Source organism: Pteropus medius, unplaced genomic scaffold, assembly GCF_902729225.1.
Source record: "Pteropus medius unplaced genomic scaffold, Ma_sr-lr_union100, whole genome shotgun sequence".
NCBI classification, from domain to species: Eukaryota; Metazoa; Chordata; class Mammalia; order Chiroptera; family Pteropodidae; genus Pteropus; species Pteropus medius.
Genome location: NW_024351648.1, coordinates 3,917,929 through 3,940,250, shown reverse-complemented (window position 1 = coordinate 3,940,250; position 22,322 = coordinate 3,917,929). Strand labels below are relative to the sequence as shown.

The 22,322-nt window shown below is 43.1% G+C and overlaps 2 protein-coding genes and 1 non-coding gene across 4 annotated transcripts in view; all 3 read right to left on the bottom strand.

Annotated features, from left to right (window-relative positions):
• Window positions 1-663: 663 nt before the first annotated feature.
• On the bottom strand, window positions 664-3,906 carry LOC120587340 (uncharacterized). The gene is made up of 3 exons (XM_039844081.1): window positions 2,916-3,906; window positions 1,065-1,411; window positions 664-1,033 (listed from the first exon to the last, which is right to left on the bottom strand). Exons 1-3 carry the CDS (start codon window positions 3,010-3,012, stop codon window positions 815-817), a joined length of 663 nt encoding a protein of 220 aa, XP_039700015.1. The 5' UTR covers window positions 3,013-3,906; the 3' UTR covers window positions 664-814.
• An 8,681-nt stretch (window positions 3,907-12,587) lies between these two features.
• Window positions 12,588-22,322, bottom strand: part of LRRC28 (leucine rich repeat containing 28) — a 75,576-nt gene continuing 65,841 nt past the window's right edge. For both annotated transcript variants that reach the window (XM_039844079.1, XM_039844080.1), the window contains one exon: window positions 12,588-15,252. In XM_039844079.1, coding sequence (XP_039700013.1) covers window positions 15,180-15,252 — 73 coding nt within the window. In that variant the 3' untranslated portion in view covers window positions 12,588-15,179. The remainder of the gene's footprint in view (window positions 15,253-22,322) is intronic.
• Window positions 18,173-18,293, bottom strand: LOC120587392 (small nucleolar RNA SNORA28). The gene has a single exon (XR_005648952.1). It is a non-coding gene; the product is annotated as a small nucleolar RNA SNORA28 (small nucleolar RNA).

Here is a 22,322-nt window from a genome sequence, read left to right as displayed (position 1 = left end):
AGTGACCCAGGAGTGGGCTTCTCGTGAGGTTTCTTCTTTCTCGAGCCTCTGTTTTCTGGAAGAAGCTTTTCCTCCTCCCCACTATGGGGGACAGTCCCTGGAGAAGTGGCAGTTGGGTTTCCCTCTTCTCATGGCCCCTCCCCCGTCTTAAAAAACTGGAAGTGAAGACCCCAGAGACCCTGACGGAACGCACCTCTCCCTGCCCAGGTCAACTGCTTTCTCCAGTCCAGCAGCGGAGGGCTGTGTCGAGGGAACATTCAAATGGGACGTCGGCAGCCCCGAGACGGGGGGACCGTGTCTTTGCTGAGCTTTGGAGGGACATTCCCGGACAGGACTGCTATGGCCAGCAGTCGGTCTCCCGTGCTCCAGCCACCACGTCACAGTGCCCCCACCTGAAGAAACAGTGGATGTGAACAGGGCGGCGTCTCTCCTTATTTGGTTAGACGTGTGGTCACTTTTCTCTCTCTGTGCCTTTTCTTCTGTCTTTTCACTCCAAGAACTGTAACTATGAACGTGGCGTGGGCCGTGTTCTTCATGTATGTCTGTCTGCAGGGCCTAGAGCATCCTAAATATCCTAGACACCCAGGAAATATTTCTAGAACGATAGGGCCCGAACTTCACACACATGGTCCCTCATCACAGACGGCACGGGAGGCACCAGAGTAAGAGGGATGGGACATTTATACTACAGGAGGACGTGGTGTACGGTGAGAGGGATACAAATGTCACGTTCCAGGGGTCAGAGGGGGGACCTTGCTGCTGGCCGGCAGCGGCGAGCGGGGACACTCACATCAGAGAGAGGGACGTGCAGAGGTCAAAGGTGTTTGACCCAGAGAGCGGAGTGACAAAGGGCGCCGAGTGTCCCAGGGCTCAGGTTGGACTTCACACTGTCACTGTCAGGAACAGCCTCATGGGGTGCGTGTGGGCCCTCCAGGGGAAAGCTAGGGCCAGAAGAGGGGGTGGCGGGACCCCATCGTCCTGCGTCCCACAGAGAGCGGGGCGGGGCGGGGCCTGGCAGGCAGATGTTCCGGCGGAGGCTCCCGACTCCTACACGCTCGCTTTTCACAGGGCCCGCGTGCGGAGGCAGCCCTGTCGCCGGGGGAATGCCCGGGCCGCCTGGTGCCAGGAAGTCTGGTTTGTGGCGCCAGCTGTTTGCCGCAGTTGGCTGGGAACCCCCGCTGCCTGGCGACCGGAGACCGGGGCCCAAGAAAGCTGCAGAGAAAGCACCTGTGCCGGCGGAGGCCGAGCAAGCGGGCAGCCCCTCTTGTTGGGAAAAGGGGGCCCGGGTCCCAGCTGGCCCGAGGCCCAGGTGACACGGAGCGATCCCCTGGGTTGGCAGCCTGCCCTGCTCCGGCATCGTGAAGACGTAGTGAGGTCGTCGGTTGCTGGCATCTTGGTAGAATGAGTAACTCTGAACGGAAGAAAATAAGGAGGTCAGAAGCGCCAGCGCGAGAAGCCCGGGGCACCCCGAGAGGGACGAGAGGGACTTAGCTCTCGGCTAAGCGACAGCAGGCCCGGCTTATCCACACGCAGGGAAAGCAGAGCAGACACGCCACGGTCCTGTAGGGCGGGGGACCATCTGTCCCGAGAAGCCGTCCGGCCTTCTTTCCCCCACCCACCAACACCGAGGGCCTCAGGCCCACCTGCCAACGCAGAGCACCCCGAGGACGCGACTGCCCCGTGGCTGGCGGTGCCCACGCTGCCAGCTGCCGACTGCGGAACCCCGGAAGGGCGCCGGAAAGCTCGGTGGCACTCGTGGGGTGCCGATGGGGATGGGCCTGGCTCTGGGAAACCCTGGCGGGCGAGATTTGGCCAATTCCGGCAGCGGTCTGGACGCGGGGAGTTGGTCAGAGGGAAGCAGCAGGCATGACTCCCGCTCCGGGCCGGTGACGGCTCCCTGGTGACGAGCGCGTGGATGTGGCGGTCCGGGCTGGGGTGGGACAGGGCGCTGTGGACCTTCCCTTCACCTGTTTAGTTTCTCAAAGCTTCACTGCGTGACGTCCGCCCCGTAAGGCTCGCCCGCTTCCCGCGCGGAATTCAGTGGCGATGTGTTCGGTGGCGATGTGTTGTCACGGGGCTGGGTTTAGTGAGCTGAGCCCTCCCAGCTCCGGGCGCGGTGGGGCCTGGACGTGGAGCTGACCAGGCCCCTCCGTCAAGGTGCTGGCGGGAGCCATAGGCTTGACGGAGGAGAGGAGAGTCGGGGAGGCCTCAGCCCAGCATCTTGGGGACCGTGTGGAAGGAAGAGGAGAAAAGCCACAGGAGGGAGGAGGGCCACCTGTCAGGCCAGAGCTCGGGGGAGGAGGGACGCCGGGGCGAAGACCCCAGGTGACACAGAAGGCAGACGGGAGGCTGGGGTGGCTGCAGCTGTGGAGGGGTGTGCCAGGGGGCAGAGAGAGGGGCGTGGGGGCCAGGCGGAGATGGGGGACAGGGAAGAGGTGGACGGTGAGACGGGGCGGGAGCAGGAAAGGGGAGATTCCAGGGGCGCCCCGTCTCCGTCACCCCTCCCTTGTCACCTGAGCCTCCCGCTTCCCTCCCGCTCACCGCTCCCTCTGTCCGTGTCTCCCGTGTCCTGCGCCTACCCCGTCCCCGTGGGCCTCTGGCCACTCTCCCCACTCAGTGCGACAGAAATGTCACCCTGTGCCTCACAGTCAGCCTGCCACCAGATACTGTGCCCCGCTTCCCTGCCGGCCCCCCGGCCTCGGCCTCCTCTGACGCCTGCTCCTCACCATGCTCCGGCCCCCCGATCTTCCCTCAGTCCCAGAAAACGCCAGGCGCTCCCCCCACAGAGCTGTCGGCCCCACAGCTCCTCATCTTCAGACTCCCTGGCAGTCGGCCCCTTTTCTGGCACCTTCTATTTGCCTTCCTAGCACTTAGCTGTTCTTTGTCGCTATCCACTTGGGCACATTTCTGCTCACCGTCCGTCCCCCGCCGCTGGACTGTGGGCTCCTCGCGGGCGGGCCCGGCTCTGTCCGTACTGGGCCTCGCGTGGCCCCTGCCACTTTGCAGGTGCATCGTGCCAGGGAGTGAACGGATGCGGTGTGAGCTTCGACCCTTCTCCGGTCAGACCGTGAGACCTTAGCTCAGCTCTTCATTTCCCTCGGGCATTGCTTTCCTCTGACAATAAACATGGGCCAAAAGGTCCGTCCTGTCTCTGAGGACCGCTGAGGGGATGTGGCAGTGGCCTTGCAGACCACTGGAAAACCTTGTCTGGGCAGCGCCTCGCAGCAGACTCGGTCCAGACCCCCGCACCACACCGGGCCAGCCAGGGGGGCTTTGTCAGTACAGGAGCCAAGCCCTGCGCCTGGGGACTGGGGACCGGGTGCTGTCACCGGGCTGCTGGCCTGGGGGCGCGGTCTTGCCAGCCCGGCCCTGCCTGTGGCTCTTTCCCTGGAGCCCCGAGCAGCGTACATCTTTCCTGTCCTGTGTGGCTTTGCCACACGTCGGAGTTTTTCATTTCTGACGTCTGGAGAAGGCGTTCAGATCTCTCTCCTCACCCTGCCGCCTTCTGCCCCGCCGGGGGGCTCTGCGGCACTTTGGCCCCTGTCAGGGACGCGTTGCTTCTTCCTTCCTTGCTGTCACGGAGCTGTGAGGCCTGCCCTAACGCCAGGTGCCGAACGATGAAGACGTGTTATCAGTCGCCATCATCAAAGCAAGGCGGGGTAGGATGGTTTCGACGAGTCCCAAGTCTGCCATGAAATTCCCCTCCCGAGGCTGATGTCACCACTGAGCAACGTCCTCATCAGCTGCCCGGCACAGGCTTGGACAGACTCTGCTAAAATTCCATTCTGCAGCCTCGGTGCTGAGCACAAGAAAGGAACCATTTCTTGATGGAGAATATAGTAGTTTTTTTTGTTTTTTTGTTTTTGCAATTAGACTGTGGGACTTTAAGGATACTATTTTTTTTTTTTTTTTCTGGAAGCAGAGTTTTAACAACCTAGAGAGCTTAATTAAGCTTCCCCGTCGCCTTCCCTTATAATTGAGTTAGTAGCGGGAGAGTATTTTTAGAACCGAAGTGATTATTTTGTGTAACGGACACGTCTGAATATTCTCAAACCGTTATATAGGGCAAAACAGCTAAAGAATTGACTTCGCGCGTCTAAAAGTACGACCCGTTGTTTCTATACGTGATCACCGTCATCGCTATTTATTCTATTCATTCATTATTTAGACCCTGCGATCTTTCCCTCCCCAGGACCAGGTGGGGTGGGGTTGGGCGAAGTTTTAAAAATGCTTTCGGAGCGTGGCAAGTGCTGGGCGTTGTTTCCCGTCCCTTCTGGTTTTGCTGGCTCGGGGCGGCTCCCTTCCTAGATTTTAGTCCCATTTGAATCTTTTTCTTGCATGGAGAGGAATGCGGATGGCGTGTAGAGGTGAATGCTCTGTTTGTCCCTTCAAATAGTAAAAATAACACGAAAGAGTCTTGTCGTAAGGGGGCCGCAGGTTAAAGAAGATAGCAATTTAAGTAAAACTATGCGGCGTGCGGCGTCTCGGCGCCTTGCGGTGACAAAGTACCAGATGGCGTGTTCTCAGATGGAGGCTCTAGCTAGACTGGCTCTTTAAGGCTCCAGGGAAAATCGTGACGGAAAAGCGGTCAAACTTTCGAACTTTTCTAGAAGGTTCTTTGTATACAAACAGAACGAAGGTGATTTTAATACTGGCAACGTGGAGAATGCAGTTGGAACATTATGGCGCTCCCGACTCCTGGTTCAGATGGCTAAAATATTTATGTACGGATAATGGGATCTGCCTAACAGCAGTGGCGTAACTGATCTGAAGGAGACGTTCTCCACGTGTGCACAACGTACCTGCAGGGACCCGAGGGTGAGGCGGGGCGTGATGAATTCTGTTTAAGGAATTTCCACCTCCTCGGAGGCGAGTTTGCCAACTCAGATCCATCAGTGAGATCCACGCGAAGATATGGGACTGGGCAGGACTGTCCCAAAGGAAAGTGGCGTGTGAAGACAGCTTCTCGAGGTGGCCACAGGCACAGGCAAAAATCAAGTCGTTTCTTGCTTTCTTTTTGATATTCGTGGTATCAGATGATTCTGCTCTTGTATCGCATATTTCCATGTTTACCTTTAGCGTGGATTTCAGTGTTTCCTCATACCTTTTCCTCTGCCAAACACTGCAAATCTTGGGACTTTTCGTAGAGGATCACACACCCTTTCTGCTCAAGTCATACGTTATCTCATTCGCTTAGGGCTTCTCTTCATCTTCAAATACTCAGTTCAGCCTCCTACGGGGTAAATAGAGACACGCTCACTTTCAGTCCAGGTTTCTTAAATACCGAACCGAAGTTCTTCAGAAGAACCACACGCCTGAGTCACCACGCATTCTCCAGGAAACGCACACCCAAGCCCGTAAGCAATCTCGGCTGCCTGCCTGGAGGTGAGCGCCTGGCACCAGCGAAATCGGGGCGCCGCGAGTCGTCGAAAGACTGTGGTTTGCTAGGGGCAGAGGAGACCAGGAAGGGCACCAGATCCACACATTTCTTCCTTTACATTCGGGTTCTCTTTCACCAAGCGAAAGGGGATGAAGAGAAAACAGGTCCTGGTGAAATTATCCTGATTTTTGTTTCTCGAAGTGCCGGCATTTTTCGCTGCTCCCACCCCCATCCTCCTTCTCTTCATCTTCTCATCTTCCCTCTTCACACTCCTGAAGTCCGCAGAGTCCCTCGGCCCCTTGGATGGGAACCAAGGGTGTGGTGCACTCTTCTGCCGCTGAGTCACACGCCTCCTGCCAAACACCCTCCTTCCCTGCCGCCTTCTCCTTGGTGCTAACGCAGCTCTTTCCGCGAGCTGCTCGTTTTGAAGCTGGTTCCTGTATCTTATTTTTGCAGCGAGCCCAGATTATTATACTAACTATAGATAAATATTTTGGCCTTGAATCTGATGTAAACCGATGCTGTGAATTTAATATGAAACAGAAGCCTAATTGATCAAATCCCAGCACATTTGTTGTCGTTTTGTTTTAAAAATAGATGCTAAATGGAGATATTTTGGGGGGAACCTCTTTACGGGCATACTAGACAGTTATACAAATAAAAGTCCAATTTGAATTAAATCCTACTTCAGGGCACTAGTCATGGTGAATCTGACATTAAATTAAAACCTGAGGTTTTCCAAGATTGCTCTGGTTGAAAGAGTTAAATTAATGTTTATAAAACTAGTAGCGATATAGTACTTGCTTCTAAAAGAATCAGTCTCCCATTTGCCTTCCCAAATAAATTGGTATTATATAAAGACACTGAAATTAGTCATTTTAAATACAATAGAAACAAAAAAAAATTAAAAAGATATTAAATGTATATAATGCATTACGTAAGATTGATAGAAATGTAATATTATTCGGCCAGTGATTATGTATATCTGTACGTATCGATACAATAGGTGAAGAAAGCAGATTCTGAAATAGCACATATACTAAGATGCTATTTAAGTCCATCCACACGTGTAGTTGTAGGATTCATAGTGAAAAGAGAGACAAATACTCACTAAAAGGTGGGGGATTCCTGGCTTTTTCTTCATGCTTTTCTTTAGCCTGCAGTATTGTTTTTGTAATAATAATAAAAAAAAAAGGTTACTTTAATATGAATTATAAACTATAAAAAAATTACATTGATAGAGAATTCTTGCAGGGAAACTGGGATTAAGGTATATGCCAACAGTAAATTAAGAAAAAAGAAGCTTCTCCTTTTTAGGGTAGTCTACCAAGTGCTTTTATGCATGATTGAATTATATAATCAATGGATTGGGCTCCTTTGCAATTATTTCAAATAGTAAGATCGTACTCACAATGTTAAAACTAGGTTTTATATTTTTTCTCTTAAATTTACCGGCCCAATGAATGAAATAAAAATAAAGGACAAATTCCTGAAGAGAGCAAGATATAGCTACCATTTCTTATATACGACTTAAAAATCCCTATATTTCATTTAAAATCTAGACACAGTTTGGGTACTAAATTTGACTGTATACCTGCAAAGAGACTGTAATTGTTTGGCCAAATAAATCTAACAGTGACTTTTACCAGTTTCAGAGAATCATGAACAGCCTTGGATGAAGGTGTTTTTGGGATACCTGATAAAATACACAAACATTTAATAATAATTATGCTGAAAAGGGAGGGCCTTTAGTAAACGATGCCTCCCTGTACATTTTTGTTGTAGGTAAAGATGGTACCAAAACTCTGCTGCAAACTAGGAAAAAAGCAAATATGATGTCCTACTATGTTACAGACTTTTCCACTTGATTATATCACCAAACACGTTCGTTTCATGGCGTTTCACTTTCAGTGGATTTTGGTTTTTGAGGGGCCTTCCCTGGAATGGTGACTGATCAATGGATTCAGTGAGTTGGAAGGTTCACAATTGGGATTTTAAAATTACTGCTTTATTGGCCTAATGCTGTTGTCAACTGGTGAGAACGGACTCTGAAACCATACGAGCTGTTAATACTGAGTTTTGCTCCATCTCCCAGCCACAGTGACAGCTGATCCCTTCGTGGCTTCTGGAGGAATTGTTCTATCCCAAAGGAGCTTATTAACAGATATGTAAAGTAAGTCACACCACTGGCTTTGATTTTAAAACTGAGATTTTGAATGGCATAATCTTATGGTATAATTCATATGCCATAAAATTCGCCCCTTTAAAGTATGCAAGTCAGGGTTTTTTGGTATGTTCACAAGGATGTGCATGCATCACCAGACCATTTTCATCAGCCCAGAAGGAGCCTCCAGAGCCATTAGCGTCACTATCCATTTGCCTCTCCCTGCCTAGCCCTTGGCAACCATTAATCTGCTTTCCATTTCTACAGATTTGCTAATTCTGGATTTTCGTATAAATGGAATCATACGATATGTGGTCCTCCGTTTCTGGCTTCTGTCTTAATGTTTTCAAGGTCCATCCATGTTGTAGCATGTGTGAGTACGTCTTTCCTTTTTATGGCTGGTAATAGTCCATCATGGCGACACCACATTGCATTAATCCATTCATCCGCTGATGGGCATTTGAATCGTTTCTACTATTTGGCTATTACGAATGTGGACATTCGCATACAAGTTTTTGCATGGACGTATGTTTTCAGTTCTCTTAGATAACTAGGAGCGGAATTGCTGGGTCATATGGTAACTCTAGGTTTAACCTTTGAGAAACTGAGCCAGCGTGGAATAGTTCGTATATCTCCACCAGCAACTGGGTTTCAATTTCTCCATGTTCTTGCCATGACGTGATATCTCATAGTGATTTTGATTTGCGCTTTTCTAATCACTGATGATCTCGAGCACCTTTTCATGTTGCTTACTGGACCTTTACGTATCGTCTTTGGAAAATGCTTATTTAAATTCTTTGCCTAACTTTTATTGAACATATTTTGTTTTTATTATTGACTTTTAAGAGTTCTTCATGTTTTCTGGATACTAGACCCTTATCAGATACGTGATTTGAAATAATTGTTCCCAGTCTGTGGGGTGTCTTTTCCCTTTTTTGATAGTGTCCTTTGAGGGGCAAAAGTTAATTTTGATGACGTATAACTTATCTATTTTTTTGGTTGGCTGCTTGTGCTTTTGGTGTCATGTCTAAGAAATTATTGGGTCCGATGTCATGAAGATTTGTTTTCTTCTAAAAGTTTTATTTCGTTATTATGCTTAGGGAATATCCTTTCTAGCCTTTTCCTTTTGACATATTTGTGTCATTGGCTAGCGTGTTGAGGCGCATATAGTTGGATCATAATTTTAACCCGTTCTGTCACTTCTGCCTTTTACCTGGAATATTTAATCCATTTACGCTTAATGTAATTACCAATAAGGTAGCATTTTGTCTGCCATTTTGTCATTTGTTTTCTATGCCTCATGTACCCTTGTCCCTCTATTTCTCCATTACTCCCATGCCTTCTGTTATTAGTAGATATTTTCTACTGTACCATTTTAATTTCCTGTTATATCTTTTAGCGTATATCTTTTAGTTATTTTCTTAGTTGTTTCCCTGGGGGTTATAAATCACACCTTAATGTATAACAATCTAGTTTGGATTAATACCAACTTCATCTCAGTAGTATACAAAAATTCTGTTCCCGTATAGGTGTGCTCCCTCCTCCTTCCTTTGTACTGTTATTGTCATACACATTTTTTTCATCTTCTGCCCAACACAGATTTATAATTATTTTATGCAGTTGCCTCTTAAATTAGTTAATGTAGTTACCTCTATCAGGGCTCTTTATCTCATCATGTGGATTTGAGTTGCTATCTATTGCCCTTTCGTTTAGCCTGAATGACTCTGCTTATTTCTTGTAGGGTAGCTCGCTAATAATAAACTTGATTTTTGTTTACCTGGGAATGTCCTCATTTCTCCATTTTTGAAGGATAAGTTTGCTGGATATAGAATTCTTGTTTGATAGTCACTTTAAATGTCATCCCATTGCCTTCTGGGCGTAACGGATAGTTTATGATGAGAATAGTTTATGATGTGAACCGCTTGTACACAAGTCATTTCTCTTTTGCTGCTTTGGAGATTCTTTGTCTTTATTTTCTGACAACATCATTATGTGTCCAGGCATGAACCTCTTTTTAGTTTATCCCATTTGGGGTTCACTGAGCTTCTGGGGCATGCAAATTAATGTTTCATCAAATTTTAAAGGCTTTGGTCATTATTTTTTCAAAAATTCTGCCTTTTTCTCTTCTCTTCTTATGGGACTACCATTATGCATATGTTGGTACACTTGGTGGTGTCCCTTGTGTCTGAGGCTCTATTCATTTTATTTTTTTAATTCCTTTTTCTTTCTGTTCTTCGGAATGAATAATGTCAATTGGCCCACATTTAAGTTTGTTGATTCTTTCTTCCGCCTGCTCAAATATGATGTTCAGCACCTCCCAGGAATTTTTGTATTTCAACTATAAAATTTACATATTTTAATATAATTTTTTAATTGAATTTTCTATTTAGTGAGACATCATTTTCATACTTCAGTTCTTTGATCCTATTTAAAATAGCTGATTTAAAGTCACTGTCTACAAAGTCTGATGTCTGGTCTTCCTCGGGCACATTTTATTGACTACTTTTCTCCCTGCGTATGGGACATACATCCTTTCTGGTCCCTTTGCCTATCTATAATTATTAAAGGAAAACTAGATATTTTAAATAATAATGAGATAACTCTGGAGATTAGATTTACTTACTTGCTAAGGGTTTCGTGTAGTTGCTGGTTTTTGTTTAGTGATTCATCTGAACTAATTCTGTAAAGTCAATGTTTTTTGTAACGTATAGACACTGAAGTCTGGCTCAGGTAGTTTTGTGGTGAGTTAATAACTGGTCAGGGATTTCCTTAAATGTCTGAAACCAATAATTCTTCCAGTTGTTGTCGAGGGCATTGTGTGCCTGTCGGGACACCCTTCGACACTCAGCCGGGAGGTTGGCCGCTCTGCCTTAGGCTTCGCTCTCTGCTTATGCAGATCCTCAAGGTCAAGGTAAGGTGCAAGGTCAGGATGCTCTCAGGTCTTCCCTGAGCAAGCGTATAACCCTTGGCTTGTACAAAGCCCTGTGCATACACATGACCATCGAAATTCCCGGGATGGCAGAGCTTTACAAAGCCCCTGCAAATACCTCTTTCCTCAGCTTTTCAAGTTTTCCGTTAGCCTATTGTTTGCTCCGGTGGTTATTCACTGCTTCAGGCAGCCACGACTGCCTCAGATTTTTCTCTTTTTAAATAAATGTGCCTGCGGAAAAGGCTTTTTACACCTGGCAAGCTCTGATCAGGCAAAATAAAGAGAGCCCTACAAGTGAGGACTTCCAGGGAACCACCAGACAAGTCGGATAATGACAGTTCTCTGGGAATAAGGCTTTGAAGGAGCTCCGACCCCATTCTGTCCCCTCCAAGGGCTTCTATGCTGCCGCTTCTACCTTGATGACACACTGCTGGTTTTCAAGGATACGACCGCGCTGGAAAGCGGGGGAGGGCGTGGAAATAGGGCAGGTTGAAATGCCACAAACCTACTGTTCTGAGATTCAGCTATTTCTTTTGAGTAAATATTCTTTGCATTGCTGCAAGCCTTTGGTTAATGTCTAGGGTTCTGAAAAAAGTTGATTCTGACCATTTTTGCCAATTTCCTCCTTGCTTTTATGGAGGGGAGAATTTTCAGAGGTCCTTACTGCATCATTTTTGCTGGCTTTAAGTATGTCATGCCCTTTTGTTTTCCTTAACAAAACGAATCTGGTTAAAACGAAGAAAGCTACCACCATCAACGTTTCTAGGCACTCACAGGGTTCAAGCGCAACTGCTCTCTGAACAGCAGTTGCTGTGAGAACCACCGAACTGGACATGGCAGGAGTTTTAGAAAATGTCTACCCTCCAAACGAATGTTGTCATCATTTTGAAGTAAGCTGGTGCAGAGTTTTAGAAAATTCTTTCATTAGGGAGAGAGAAAGAGAGAGCGAGGGAGGGGGAGAGAGAAGGAGAAGGAAAGAATAAGTCTTGAGTATAGTCTCAAAATCACTATAAGAAACAAAACCTGGTATTCTTTGACATAGGTGGCGAGAATAATCCACACTCTGCTGTAAGGTGAGTCTCTTAATTGCATATAGACATGATCTCCGAATGCTCCCCCTCTGCCACCACAGTGGGCTGCCAGTACTTTTCTGGCTCTGAAGCACAAGGGACCGTATGGTCATATGCTTCAAAGAGAACATTCTAGGCTGTAAAGCAATCTCTTATCCAGACCGAGGGGAAGTCGCTCAGCTATGATCAATCCCTCTGCTAGAGACACTTGCATCGTTTCAGACATATTGGCTGATGACACAGGGAGGTACTTCCTGGGTAGGGACAGCGAGACTTGAATAATTTTTAGATAGACATTGAGCTATTTGCAAGAACACAGACTTTATAAAAATCCCCTCTGCTTAAAAGAAAGCAAGATACTCACTGGGGAAACGTAGGGGAGCCTGGTTACGAGTAAACAGGAGTTGGTGGAGACCATGAAAATACAATGGCCGGGGTGAGTAAGGGGGGGATTTTCAAATAAGATTCTTAAGGAGGGTGTGTTTACAAGTCTGTGAAATGAATTTACATCTCAATATTTCATTACATCAGCTTTCATTAGCGTTGGCCCAGTTAGGGATCTGTGTTCATAAATGATCTGCTTAAAAATGTTTTGATTTCTGAAGCAACATATCGTGCTTAAGCTTTTACAGTAAAGATAAAAATGTCCGATTTTTCAGTATAGGAAACAGACTCCTAATTTTACTATTAACAACTTTTAAAACTCGCTTTGGAGGTCTCCAGGGATTACAAAATCGGTCTGAATTTTAGGGAAAACTATATGCAACCTCAGAAGCCAACTGGTAGTAAAGGCTTTTTTTCTTAGTAAACATTTTAATTCGTAATGTGCAAGAAAAGCGAGATGTACATGAAACCAGTCAGACAAGCCAGAATGTGAAAAGGTTTCAGTGTTGAGTACATTGACCAAAAATGTTTAAACATACCTCACTTTTCCGGAAGAGGAGGGCCAGGCAGCAAAGGCGTTCATCTCTTGTCGATTAACCAGAGTGCATCTTCCACCAGCCAGGGCTCTTTTGTGTGTTGACATTTAAAAAAAATTCTAAGTGTGTTCAAAATATATATTTTATTCATTGAAGATGCAACATTTCATCTACACAATGTCATGTAATTGAAGATTTTGGTATGATAACAATTAGGCATTTTGAAGTTAACACTGATAGCAAGTCACTTAAAATGGGCCCCTTTACACTATGTCATCGGGAGGCCCCTGCCCAACAAAGTATTCTGAATTTTAAAACTTACCATTACCCACATCTATCGACTTACCTGAACAGACTCTATTTCCAAGTAACTTTTCTTTGCATTACTATAATTGCATGAAATATTTCTCCACATAGTATAATCGTTGCTCAAGAAAACAATGACTTTAGAATTTTCTGCAAATTCTGCACACAATTCAAATACACAGCATAGAGGCAAATTTCTCCTGGACTCCGACATTCTTTTATAATATTAAAAGGTTAAGAATGACATCGGTGAACCCAGTAAAAAATGTTTTTATAATGAACAGCACCAGGGAGGCCAGATTATAAATTCTATTTGTCATCAATTAAGCTGGGTGCTGTACCGGGCGTCAAGGTTGAGACCGCGCCAAGGTTGCCCACTGCTGGTGTTCGACGCACACTGTTTTCGACAGATGCAGAGAGGACGCTCGGGTTGTTTTGTGTCTTTGCAAAATTTCAAACGAGTTAAAACAACAGTATTACCTCTCAATGAGAATCCCGAATATCAGGATTGGCGCATTTCATGGCTCCCTTTAAAGACCAATGATTCTAGAGGGTGAAAGATGCCACGATACACTTACTGTCATTTCAGTGACAGGCAGCGGCCACTTAGGCCCGCGTCGCATTGGTGAAGGAAGGTTCATGCCGCCTTTTTCACCTGCCAACTTATACACGGGTGGAGGTTACGCTAAAACTTCCATTATTCTAAAGGATGAAAGACATGTTATATTTTGAGATGGATCTTCAGTTCCTATTATACTGGAAGCCTTTGAAGGCTGAACAGGCCAAGTTATGAAAAGGACAGGAGAAAGTAAGGACAGGGAGAATGCAGCTGGAACACATGGAATGTTCTGCCTTCACTCTACGCGGAGAGTCTCCTTTCTGGGCCGCGGGTGGTGTGACTGATAAGACCACACGTTTGTCAGCAGCTCTGCGGGATTTTTAGCACGATGAGAGGCCTTCCATTACAGATTTAGGGCAGCTAATAAAGTTCCATAAACCAAATTGTCGACGAGTCTGAAATTTTTTGAAAATAATTTTCCTACCAAGTAAACCTTCTTGGTCCCCCTTTCGTCCTGCCTTAGAAAAAAAAAAAACACTGTAGAATGAAAATTGTTTTAAAAAATGGAATCACTTCACAGCCACCAGATGAACATCTGGCAGCGAAGCAACATTCAAATGCCATCTTTTCAAAGGAAGAACAAGTATGTGACTCCCCCGTGAGGAGCATTTCTTCTGTCAGGATGTAATCTCACAGACTTCCCATTTATGGTCTTTTTGCAACAGTCCAAGGCTGAACTTGGACCTGCTCTTCCCGGATTTTCTCAGTAGTATCTGGATAACAGGGTGTTAAGTACATAAGAAATCCAGGGTCGAAATGAAGATAATCTAATGTACCCAGGTATTTAATTAAATGTACACAGCTGGACTCAGAACCAACCTGCTAAAAACTAGCAGCGGCAGCAGATGAAGCCTGTTTTTCACATGTCGCAGATATAGTTCAAAGTCATTACAAATGTAATCATAAACCCCAAAACAAGAAACGCTGGGGGTCATGTTTTGATGTGTTTTTTTCTCCTCCTTTCTCATAGGCAGAACATGTTTGGATCTAGAAAGAAAAGGATCAGATCTTTTGAAGTCTCAAATATTCTTCAAATTCTTCTCATATATATATATATATTGAAAAAATCTTATTGGGAAATCAAAAATTATTTTTCTGTAAAGTCTTTCAAAATAAGAGCATTGTTTCATCTATAATCTACATTTTTATTTTTAAAATCCCTCACAAAAGTATCTTAATATGTTGCAAACTTATAAACGAGATTGTAATTCTCCAGGGGGGGTATGCTAAGACCCCTGCAGAACTTTTGTGGCTAACTCAGGAACACCCTGGCCCCCCAATATTCAATACTATTGAGGCCCTGGGGTTTGCTGAAATTCGTTAAAAGCATGGAGAATAACCTCTAGGGAAAATTATTCTCTGGAGAAAGAGAGAGCGAGGAGGATGTTAGAAGTATCATTGAAGGTATGCGTGCTCAAAGTTAATTTGGCTATATTATCAAATTATAGTTCTTGAGGGAACTGAAAGTTGCTTTAAATTAGATTTGGGGAGGCACAATCAAGCTAAATAGTTTGTGTATGAGACACTTGCATAAAAAGAAACACACAGACGACAAAGTGTCCTTAATCTGGGGGAGGATGTATTCCAGCTTGGGGAGGGTGAAGGCATTTCAGCTCTGACGCTCGATCATGACACTGCCGTCGAGTTCTGCAGTCCCCCGCATTTGACAGGACAGGATGTAGGGGCCTATTTGGCCTGGCTGGACTGTCTTGTCCCTCTGCCTCGCAGTGTGTGACACGCAGGCAACTGCAATGCCAAGCTGCCAGCACTCCCCAGGCTCTCGAGTGTTCATCAGCTGAGTAGGTCAAAGGTCTGCAGACACTGGGTGGAGCAGCAGTAAGCCACAAAGCTGACAGTCGTCCTCCTGGGAGGGGAAGAAAGGGCGAGAAGGACTCTGAGTTCGAGATTAATGTCAGGGTTCTTTCCAGCAGAGACAGTCTTTTTTCTTTGTTCAAATAAAAGATTAGGCACCCCAACAAAGCACACACCAGAAATGCAAATTCTCTTTTACAACTGAGCCCTGGACTCAGGTGAGGTATGTGTGTGCTCATTTTATTAGCAGTTTTCAGAGGACATAACATCCCTCAGTTAGCAGCTAAGGAAAAACAAGCTTTTTCCATGTCACGGTCTGAATTCTGCTTACTAGAACCAACAGTGCAACGATGGAATTAGAAAGGCACTATAAAAATCATGTAACAGAAAATATCACCACTTTAGCTAAGACACAAATATATCAGAGAACTCAGAAAATATAATTTTAAGGAATTTATCCTGCAAATATATTCACAGGGATTGCTCGGAGAGTCGGTTTCAGAATTTGAGCAATAAGAGATTGAGGGTCTTCTTCCCAGCAAAAGCAGTACCTAAAGGGAAATTTATAGCATTAAACACATGTGTTTTCTAGAATGCTCTAAAATCAATAACCTAAGTTTCCACCAGGAAGTTGGAGAATAAAGAGTAATTTAAGTCTAAAGCAAATCAAAAGCATAAAGTATGTTCTTTGTCCACTATGGAATCAAACTAAAATTCAATAACAAAGGGGAAAATTTCAAATGTGAAAAGTTAACAACACAGTTCTTTGACCTTCTTTGACCCATGTGTCAAACGACTACTTTCCCATGGGTTAAAGAGGCAGACTCAAAGAATTTAAAAACTTACATGAACTAAGCGGGAATGAACATTACAACTAATCAAAAACGTTGACACGTAGTAAAGCAATGCTGAGACAGCATTTTATAGGAAGTGTTTTTGTTAGAAGAGGTCTCAAATCGATAATCTAAATTTCTATCCCAAAAACCTAAAAAAAGCAAGCAATAGAGAAAAGCAAGCGAAAGGAAAAAAATAATCAAGAGGAGAAACCAATAAAATTGAAAGTTTCACTAGGGTTAAGAAGACCAATAAAACTGATAAATTTTTAGCAAGACTGACAAAGGTAAAGACAAATTAATATAAGAAATGAAACAGGTGATATCACTACAGATTATGCAGCCAATACAAAGAGATAAAGGAATACTATGAAAAACTTTATACTCAAAAATTTGTGAACTGAGAAGAAAGAGACAAATTCCTTGAAAACTATGAACTACCGAAACTCACCCAACGTGAAATAACCAACCTGAATAGTCCTAGAACTATAAAAGGAATAATATATGTAATTTAAAAAAGAACTCTCTGGGCACAGTGCTTTCACTGGGAAATTTTATCAAACATTGAAAGAACAGAGAGGAATTTTTACACAATCTCTTTCAGAAAAATCGGAGGGAAGGAACACTTCCCATCTTATTTTATAAGGCCGGTATTACTCTGACTCTAAAGCCAGACATAGTACAAAATCATAAAACTATGGACCAATATCTCTCATGGACACAGATATAAAAATCTTCAACAAAGTATTAACAAATGAAGTATAGAAATGTATTAAATGAACTACACATCATGATCAAGCGGCAGTTATTCTGGGCCTTTATGTCTGATTCAATATTTGAAAATCAATGTCATCCACCATATCAACAAGTTAATGAAGAAAAATTTGTATGGTATCAATGGACTCGGAAAAAGCACTTGACAAAATACAATATCCATTCATGCTAAAACTCTCAGCAAACTAGAAATAGAGGGGATCTTTCTCAATCTGATAAACAGAATCTACAAAAAAACTTTGCTTACATCATACTTTACAGTGATGTCTACTCTCACCACTTTACCTAACATAGTACTGCAAGTTCTAACCACTGCGATAAGGCAAGAAAAAGAAATAAAAACCATACAGATTGGAAAGGAAGAACTAAAACTATTCCTACTTTCAAATGGCATGACATGGTTGTCCACACAGAAAATGCCAAGGATTCTACAGAAAACACTCCCAGACTCTTACGCAAGTTCAGCAAGGTTACGAGTACATAAAATCAAAAATTAAAACTCAACTACATTTCCATATAATAACAACGAACATGTGGAAATGAAATTTAAAAATATAAGAATTTATACTCATACAAAGAAAGTGAAATACTTGCGTATAAACCTCATAAAACATTTAAGGAAAATAATTGAAAATAATTAAATGATGATGAAAAAAATAAAAGAATATCTAAATAAACAGAGAGACAGACTATGTCCATGCACTGGAAGACCTGATGAAGCAAAGATGTCAAGTCTTTCCAAACTGATCTATAGATTGAATGCAATTTTTATCAAAACCTATCACGAGGATTTTTGGAGACAAAGACAAGCTTATTCTAAAAATTATATAGAAAAGTAGAGGCCCAAGAACAGTTAAAACAATCTTGAAAGAAAAGAAAAGGATCACTTTATCTGATATATCATTACAATAATCAAGGCAGTTTGGGATTAACTGAGAGACAATGATCAACGGAACAAAACAGAGAACACGGGAGAACATATTGAGGACTTTGGGGTAGGTAAAGATTTCTTAGGACACAAAAAACACTACCTGTAAATTAAAATGGGTAAATTTGACTCGATCAAAATTCAAACCTGCTGCTTTCCAAATTACACTCGTAAGAAAATAGAAAGGCGGCATTACTTTTGATATTTTCTTAAGTCGTGAAACTGTGTACATTTTAAGTTATTAGGTACTTTGTATCGCCTTCATTTTTTTAAAAAATGAAAGTTGGTTAGATCATTTGCTACGCCAGAATGTACGTATCTGTATAAATCACAACAGAAAAGAAACTGACACAAAAGGCTCTCAAATGGCAGGTGCGTTTTTGAGGATCGGCTAACTATACTCTCCGGTTTTTTTTTCTTTTTTTTTCTTCTTCTTCGCTGTTTAAGTCTATATGACGGCTTGTGTCATGGAAGAGAACATTGGAAGAGGTTCAACTTTCTTGCTATCGCAAGCTCAAATTGTGTCAGACAGTTTTGATCATCTGCCACAGTAAACTCTCCAATTTTTAAAAAGATAATCATATTAGGTGAAAAATCACTCACAGAAGTGATACATTTCATACCACGACCATTTAATTTTTCAAAATAAAGGTCTAAGCAAAAGCATCCAACTGCACAGAGATGTGGGATTTTTACTCACTGAAGCGTGATGCCCGTGGGGTCATCATGAGCTCAGGATGCATGCTTAAGGGGCCAGGCAGGGTGACCGGCGGGCTCCTATTCGTGCTACAAAGAAATCCCAAGTCTGCGGATGTGTACTATTTACTTTTGGGAGACTTTTCTAATAGCATATTGTATCTGCCTGTTGCATTAATTATCTAAGTTGTCACGGGTACAGCAACAAGTCTACTGCCTTAAAAATGGATCTGTGGGGTGGGGGGAGGAGGTAGACAAGGTAAAGGGGGTCAAATACGTGGTGACAGAAAGAAATCTAACTATGGGAGGTGAACACTCAGTGTAAACAGGTATATGCCTTACTGCTAAAGCGTCACCGTAACAAATTAATTGATTAATTAAAAAAAAATAAGAAATTAAAAAAAAATGGATTTGTGTTAGTTAGGGTCCTTAAAATTCCAGAACTGTGACACCAGAGACACGATTGTTTTAGGGGACATACTTTGAGCAATAAACTCTGCAGTAAGGAAGGAGGTGCTGCAAAATTTACAAAGAACATCAGACATGACATTTGTTGCTTCGGAATCTGAGCGTATTTATAGGCAAGGCAGAAGAAAGAGCATTTCAGCCTACTTTTAAAATACAGAAATACCACTATCCTAAAAAAAATAAATCACAATATTGTTGGCACATATTGGAGCCTATGAACATCATCAGAAATGTGCTATTTCTTTGCAAAAGTGTTTCCTGATTAGAAACAAAAAGCATATCCTTGACTCATGCAGAAACTCAAGCCAAAAGACAAACAGTGTTTATTAGACAGAGCTGAGCTGATAAAACTCCCAAGTCTGTGTAGTATTAACTTACTGGAGATTCATCTAGAAATATATTGCATCTGCTAGTTACATTTATGTTAATAGTAACTGTCTCTTATGGGATTATTCCGTGTGCAGAACCAGAGGCTTAAATATTACATACTTGCTTCTGTACTTGATCTGTCCAGGCCCTAGAAATTTAGGAGTAAGATATATATGGGAAAAGAAGTATCAGGTGTTTTAGTCATAGCTGAATCCCCAACACTTAGTACAGAGTCTGGCCCACAGCCGATGGTTAATACTTAATTGTTGAGTGATACAATGAGGAAGAAATAGTTAATAATTTGCTTAAACCTACTGAAGAATATTGTAAAATATTAAAAAGATATTATAAAGCTACATGAATCAAAGCAGTATGGTACTGGCCTAAAGACAGATCTATAGACCAATGGAACAAAATAGAGAGCCTAGAAATGAACCCACATATATACAGGCAACTGATCTTCCACACGGAAGTCAAGAATACGCAGTGGGAAAAAGACAGTCTCTTCCACAAATGGTGTTGGGAAAATGAGAAATCGACATTGCAAAGAATGAACTTGAACCTTTATCCTACACCATACGAAATATCAACTCAGAAACAAGTTAAGACTTCAACATAAGACCTGAGACTATAAAACTCCGAGAAGAAAATATAGAGAGAAAACTTCTTGACAGTGGTCTTAGCAGCGATTTCTTAGATATGACACCAAAAGCACAAGCAACAGAAGCAAAAATAGATATGTGGGACTATGTCAAACCAGAAAGCGTCTGAACGGCAAAGAAAACAATCAACACAGGAAAAAGGCAAATTACAGGATGGGAGAAAATGCCCATTCCACTGTTATATACTGGAAGCAGATAACCTGTCTGCTTTCACAGGTTCACAGCTAGAAAGGAATTCTGCCCCAGGAAGAACTATGCCCAAGTTTTACCCAGACCTGATATAGATATTTAAGATATTTAAGATGAGATTTTGAACTTCAGAGTTGATACTAGAATGGGTTAGGATTTGGCGGGTGTTGGATGAGGTGAATTTATTTTGCATGTGAGGACACGAATTTTTAGAAGACCGTTATAGCTTGAATTGGATTGCCCCAAATTCATATATTGAAGTCCTAAGGTCCAGTACCTTAGAATGTGACTGCTTTGAAGTGAACTGTGTGCCCTGCCCCCTCGATTTGCTACCCTCCGATGTGATGGGATCTGGGGACGAGGCCTTTGGGAGATGATGAGGTTTACGTGGCGTCACGAGAACGGGGCCTTCGTGATGGGATTAGTGCCCTTATAAGAAAAGGCTGGAGAGCTTGTGTGCACACGCATGTACTTACATTCACTGCCACGTGAGGCAAAATGACAGTGGCCTATTTGGAATCAGGATCACTGCAGGTGTATTTTGTTAAGTTAGGGTGAGGTCGTTCAGGTAGGCCCTAATGCAGTATCACCGGTGTCCTTATAAAAAGGGGAGATTTCAACACAGAGACAGGCGTACATGGAGGGAGGGTGATGGGAAGAGGGGAGGGGGGAGGATGGCCATCTATAAGGCAAGGAGAGAGGCCTGGGACGAGTCCTGCCCTCACAGCCTCGGAAGGAGCCGACCCTGCCAACACCTGGATCTCAGACTCCCAGGCTTCGGGGCTCTGAGACAAGAAACTTCTGTTGTTTGTTACCCAGCATTGTGGTTATTTTGTTGTGGCCATCCTAGCCGACTAATACAACGCTCCTGAAAAACCCTAGGTAGCCTGATTTTCCCCCTGGGAAAGCAAGGACCTGTGAGAACCACACATGTGTGGGAAAAGGCGGAGACATGTTGCCATACTAAACAAATAATCCCCTAAGTTGATGTTCTCCATTTTCATATAAGAACAGTAAGTTTGGGGAATGAAAATCTGTGATGTCTACAAGGATCAAAAGTCATGAATATACCAGCCATTCTTCTCTGCTGTTGATATTTGAAGGTTTGGGTACTTATTGTTTATGCAAAAATACTGTAATTTCTTTTTACTCACTCTGTATTAAATTTAGGTTGGAACTAACACTTGTATGGGACTTGGTATTTTAAAAGAATATTCAATATGTTCATTTAAAATAATGCCAGATGTCCACATTAATTTAGATACTGGCTGATACAACGTATTATTTTATGACAAGCAATGCAAATTTAACTAAATATATTAGAAAATTTAATAATATTATCAAGACCTTTTAGAGTTTATCACATAAAACTATTGATTTTATTTCCAGCAATAAGCTACTGAGATTCAAGTATTTGGTTTTCAGTTACCAAAAAAAGTCCTTTAAAGACTATGGTAGAACCTGAAGTCAATGCTTTTAATACAATCTCCATAGCAACATGGGAAGGAGCAAAGGCTGGTGGACCAAATGAAAGCCACAAAGTCAATTTCAGACCCGAGCATTAACTCACCACAGAAAGCCATGTTTCTATCCTGGCATTTCATCTTTGCTACAAATACAAGCGCTTGTGGCTTCGCTCAACAAAAGGGCATTGTCTAAGTTCTATGTACTTGATACATGCATTTTATTAAACTAATACTGTTATATTTACACTCTGAAACAACATAAGATTATTTGCACTGAATTTCTAGGCTGTAGCTGAGAAATAAGTAGCAGTAAATGGAATATGCAAACACTAACTCTCCAAACTCCATATAAAGGTAACACAAAGATGACTTCATTTGAAGGCCCTACTTAACTTTCACAAATGAATTACCATGATAAAAGGAAAGTTTGTCTTTTTAAATAGGTGTTTAGAATTTTATCAGCTACTAACAGCGTCCTGACCATACTGAATTGTTTTCATTTTCATGTTTTCAGTAAGGAAACATTTTCTATAAGAAATTATGTAATAACAATGCATTAGGACTTTACTACAGTTTAATGAATTAGTCGATAGTCCTATGGTGATATACTGCAAATATGAAGATCGTTTCCTAAAAACAACCCCCTCCCCCCAAAAGAAATTTTAAAAAGTCTTTGAGCTACAGAAATAGATAACAGTTAACAATTACTTGGTATTTATTACATGCCAGGTACCATC

What these genes read in the sequence shown, in the direction of transcription:
- LOC120587340 (XM_039844081.1), bottom strand. Translation starts at nt 3,012, where the DNA reads ATGCACCTGCAAAGTGGCAGGGGCCACGCGAGGCCCAGTACGGACAGA. An exon ending in CCAGCGGCGGGGGACGGACG is followed by an intron (nt 1,412 to 2,915) that starts GTGAGCAGAAAT and finishes TCTTCCGTTCAG; the next exon opens with AGTTACTCATTCTACCAAGA. An exon ending in CCTCCGCACGCGGGCCCTGT is followed by an intron (nt 1,034 to 1,064) that starts GAAAAGCGAGCG and finishes GTCGGGAGCCTC; the next exon opens with CGCCGGAACATCTGCCTGCC.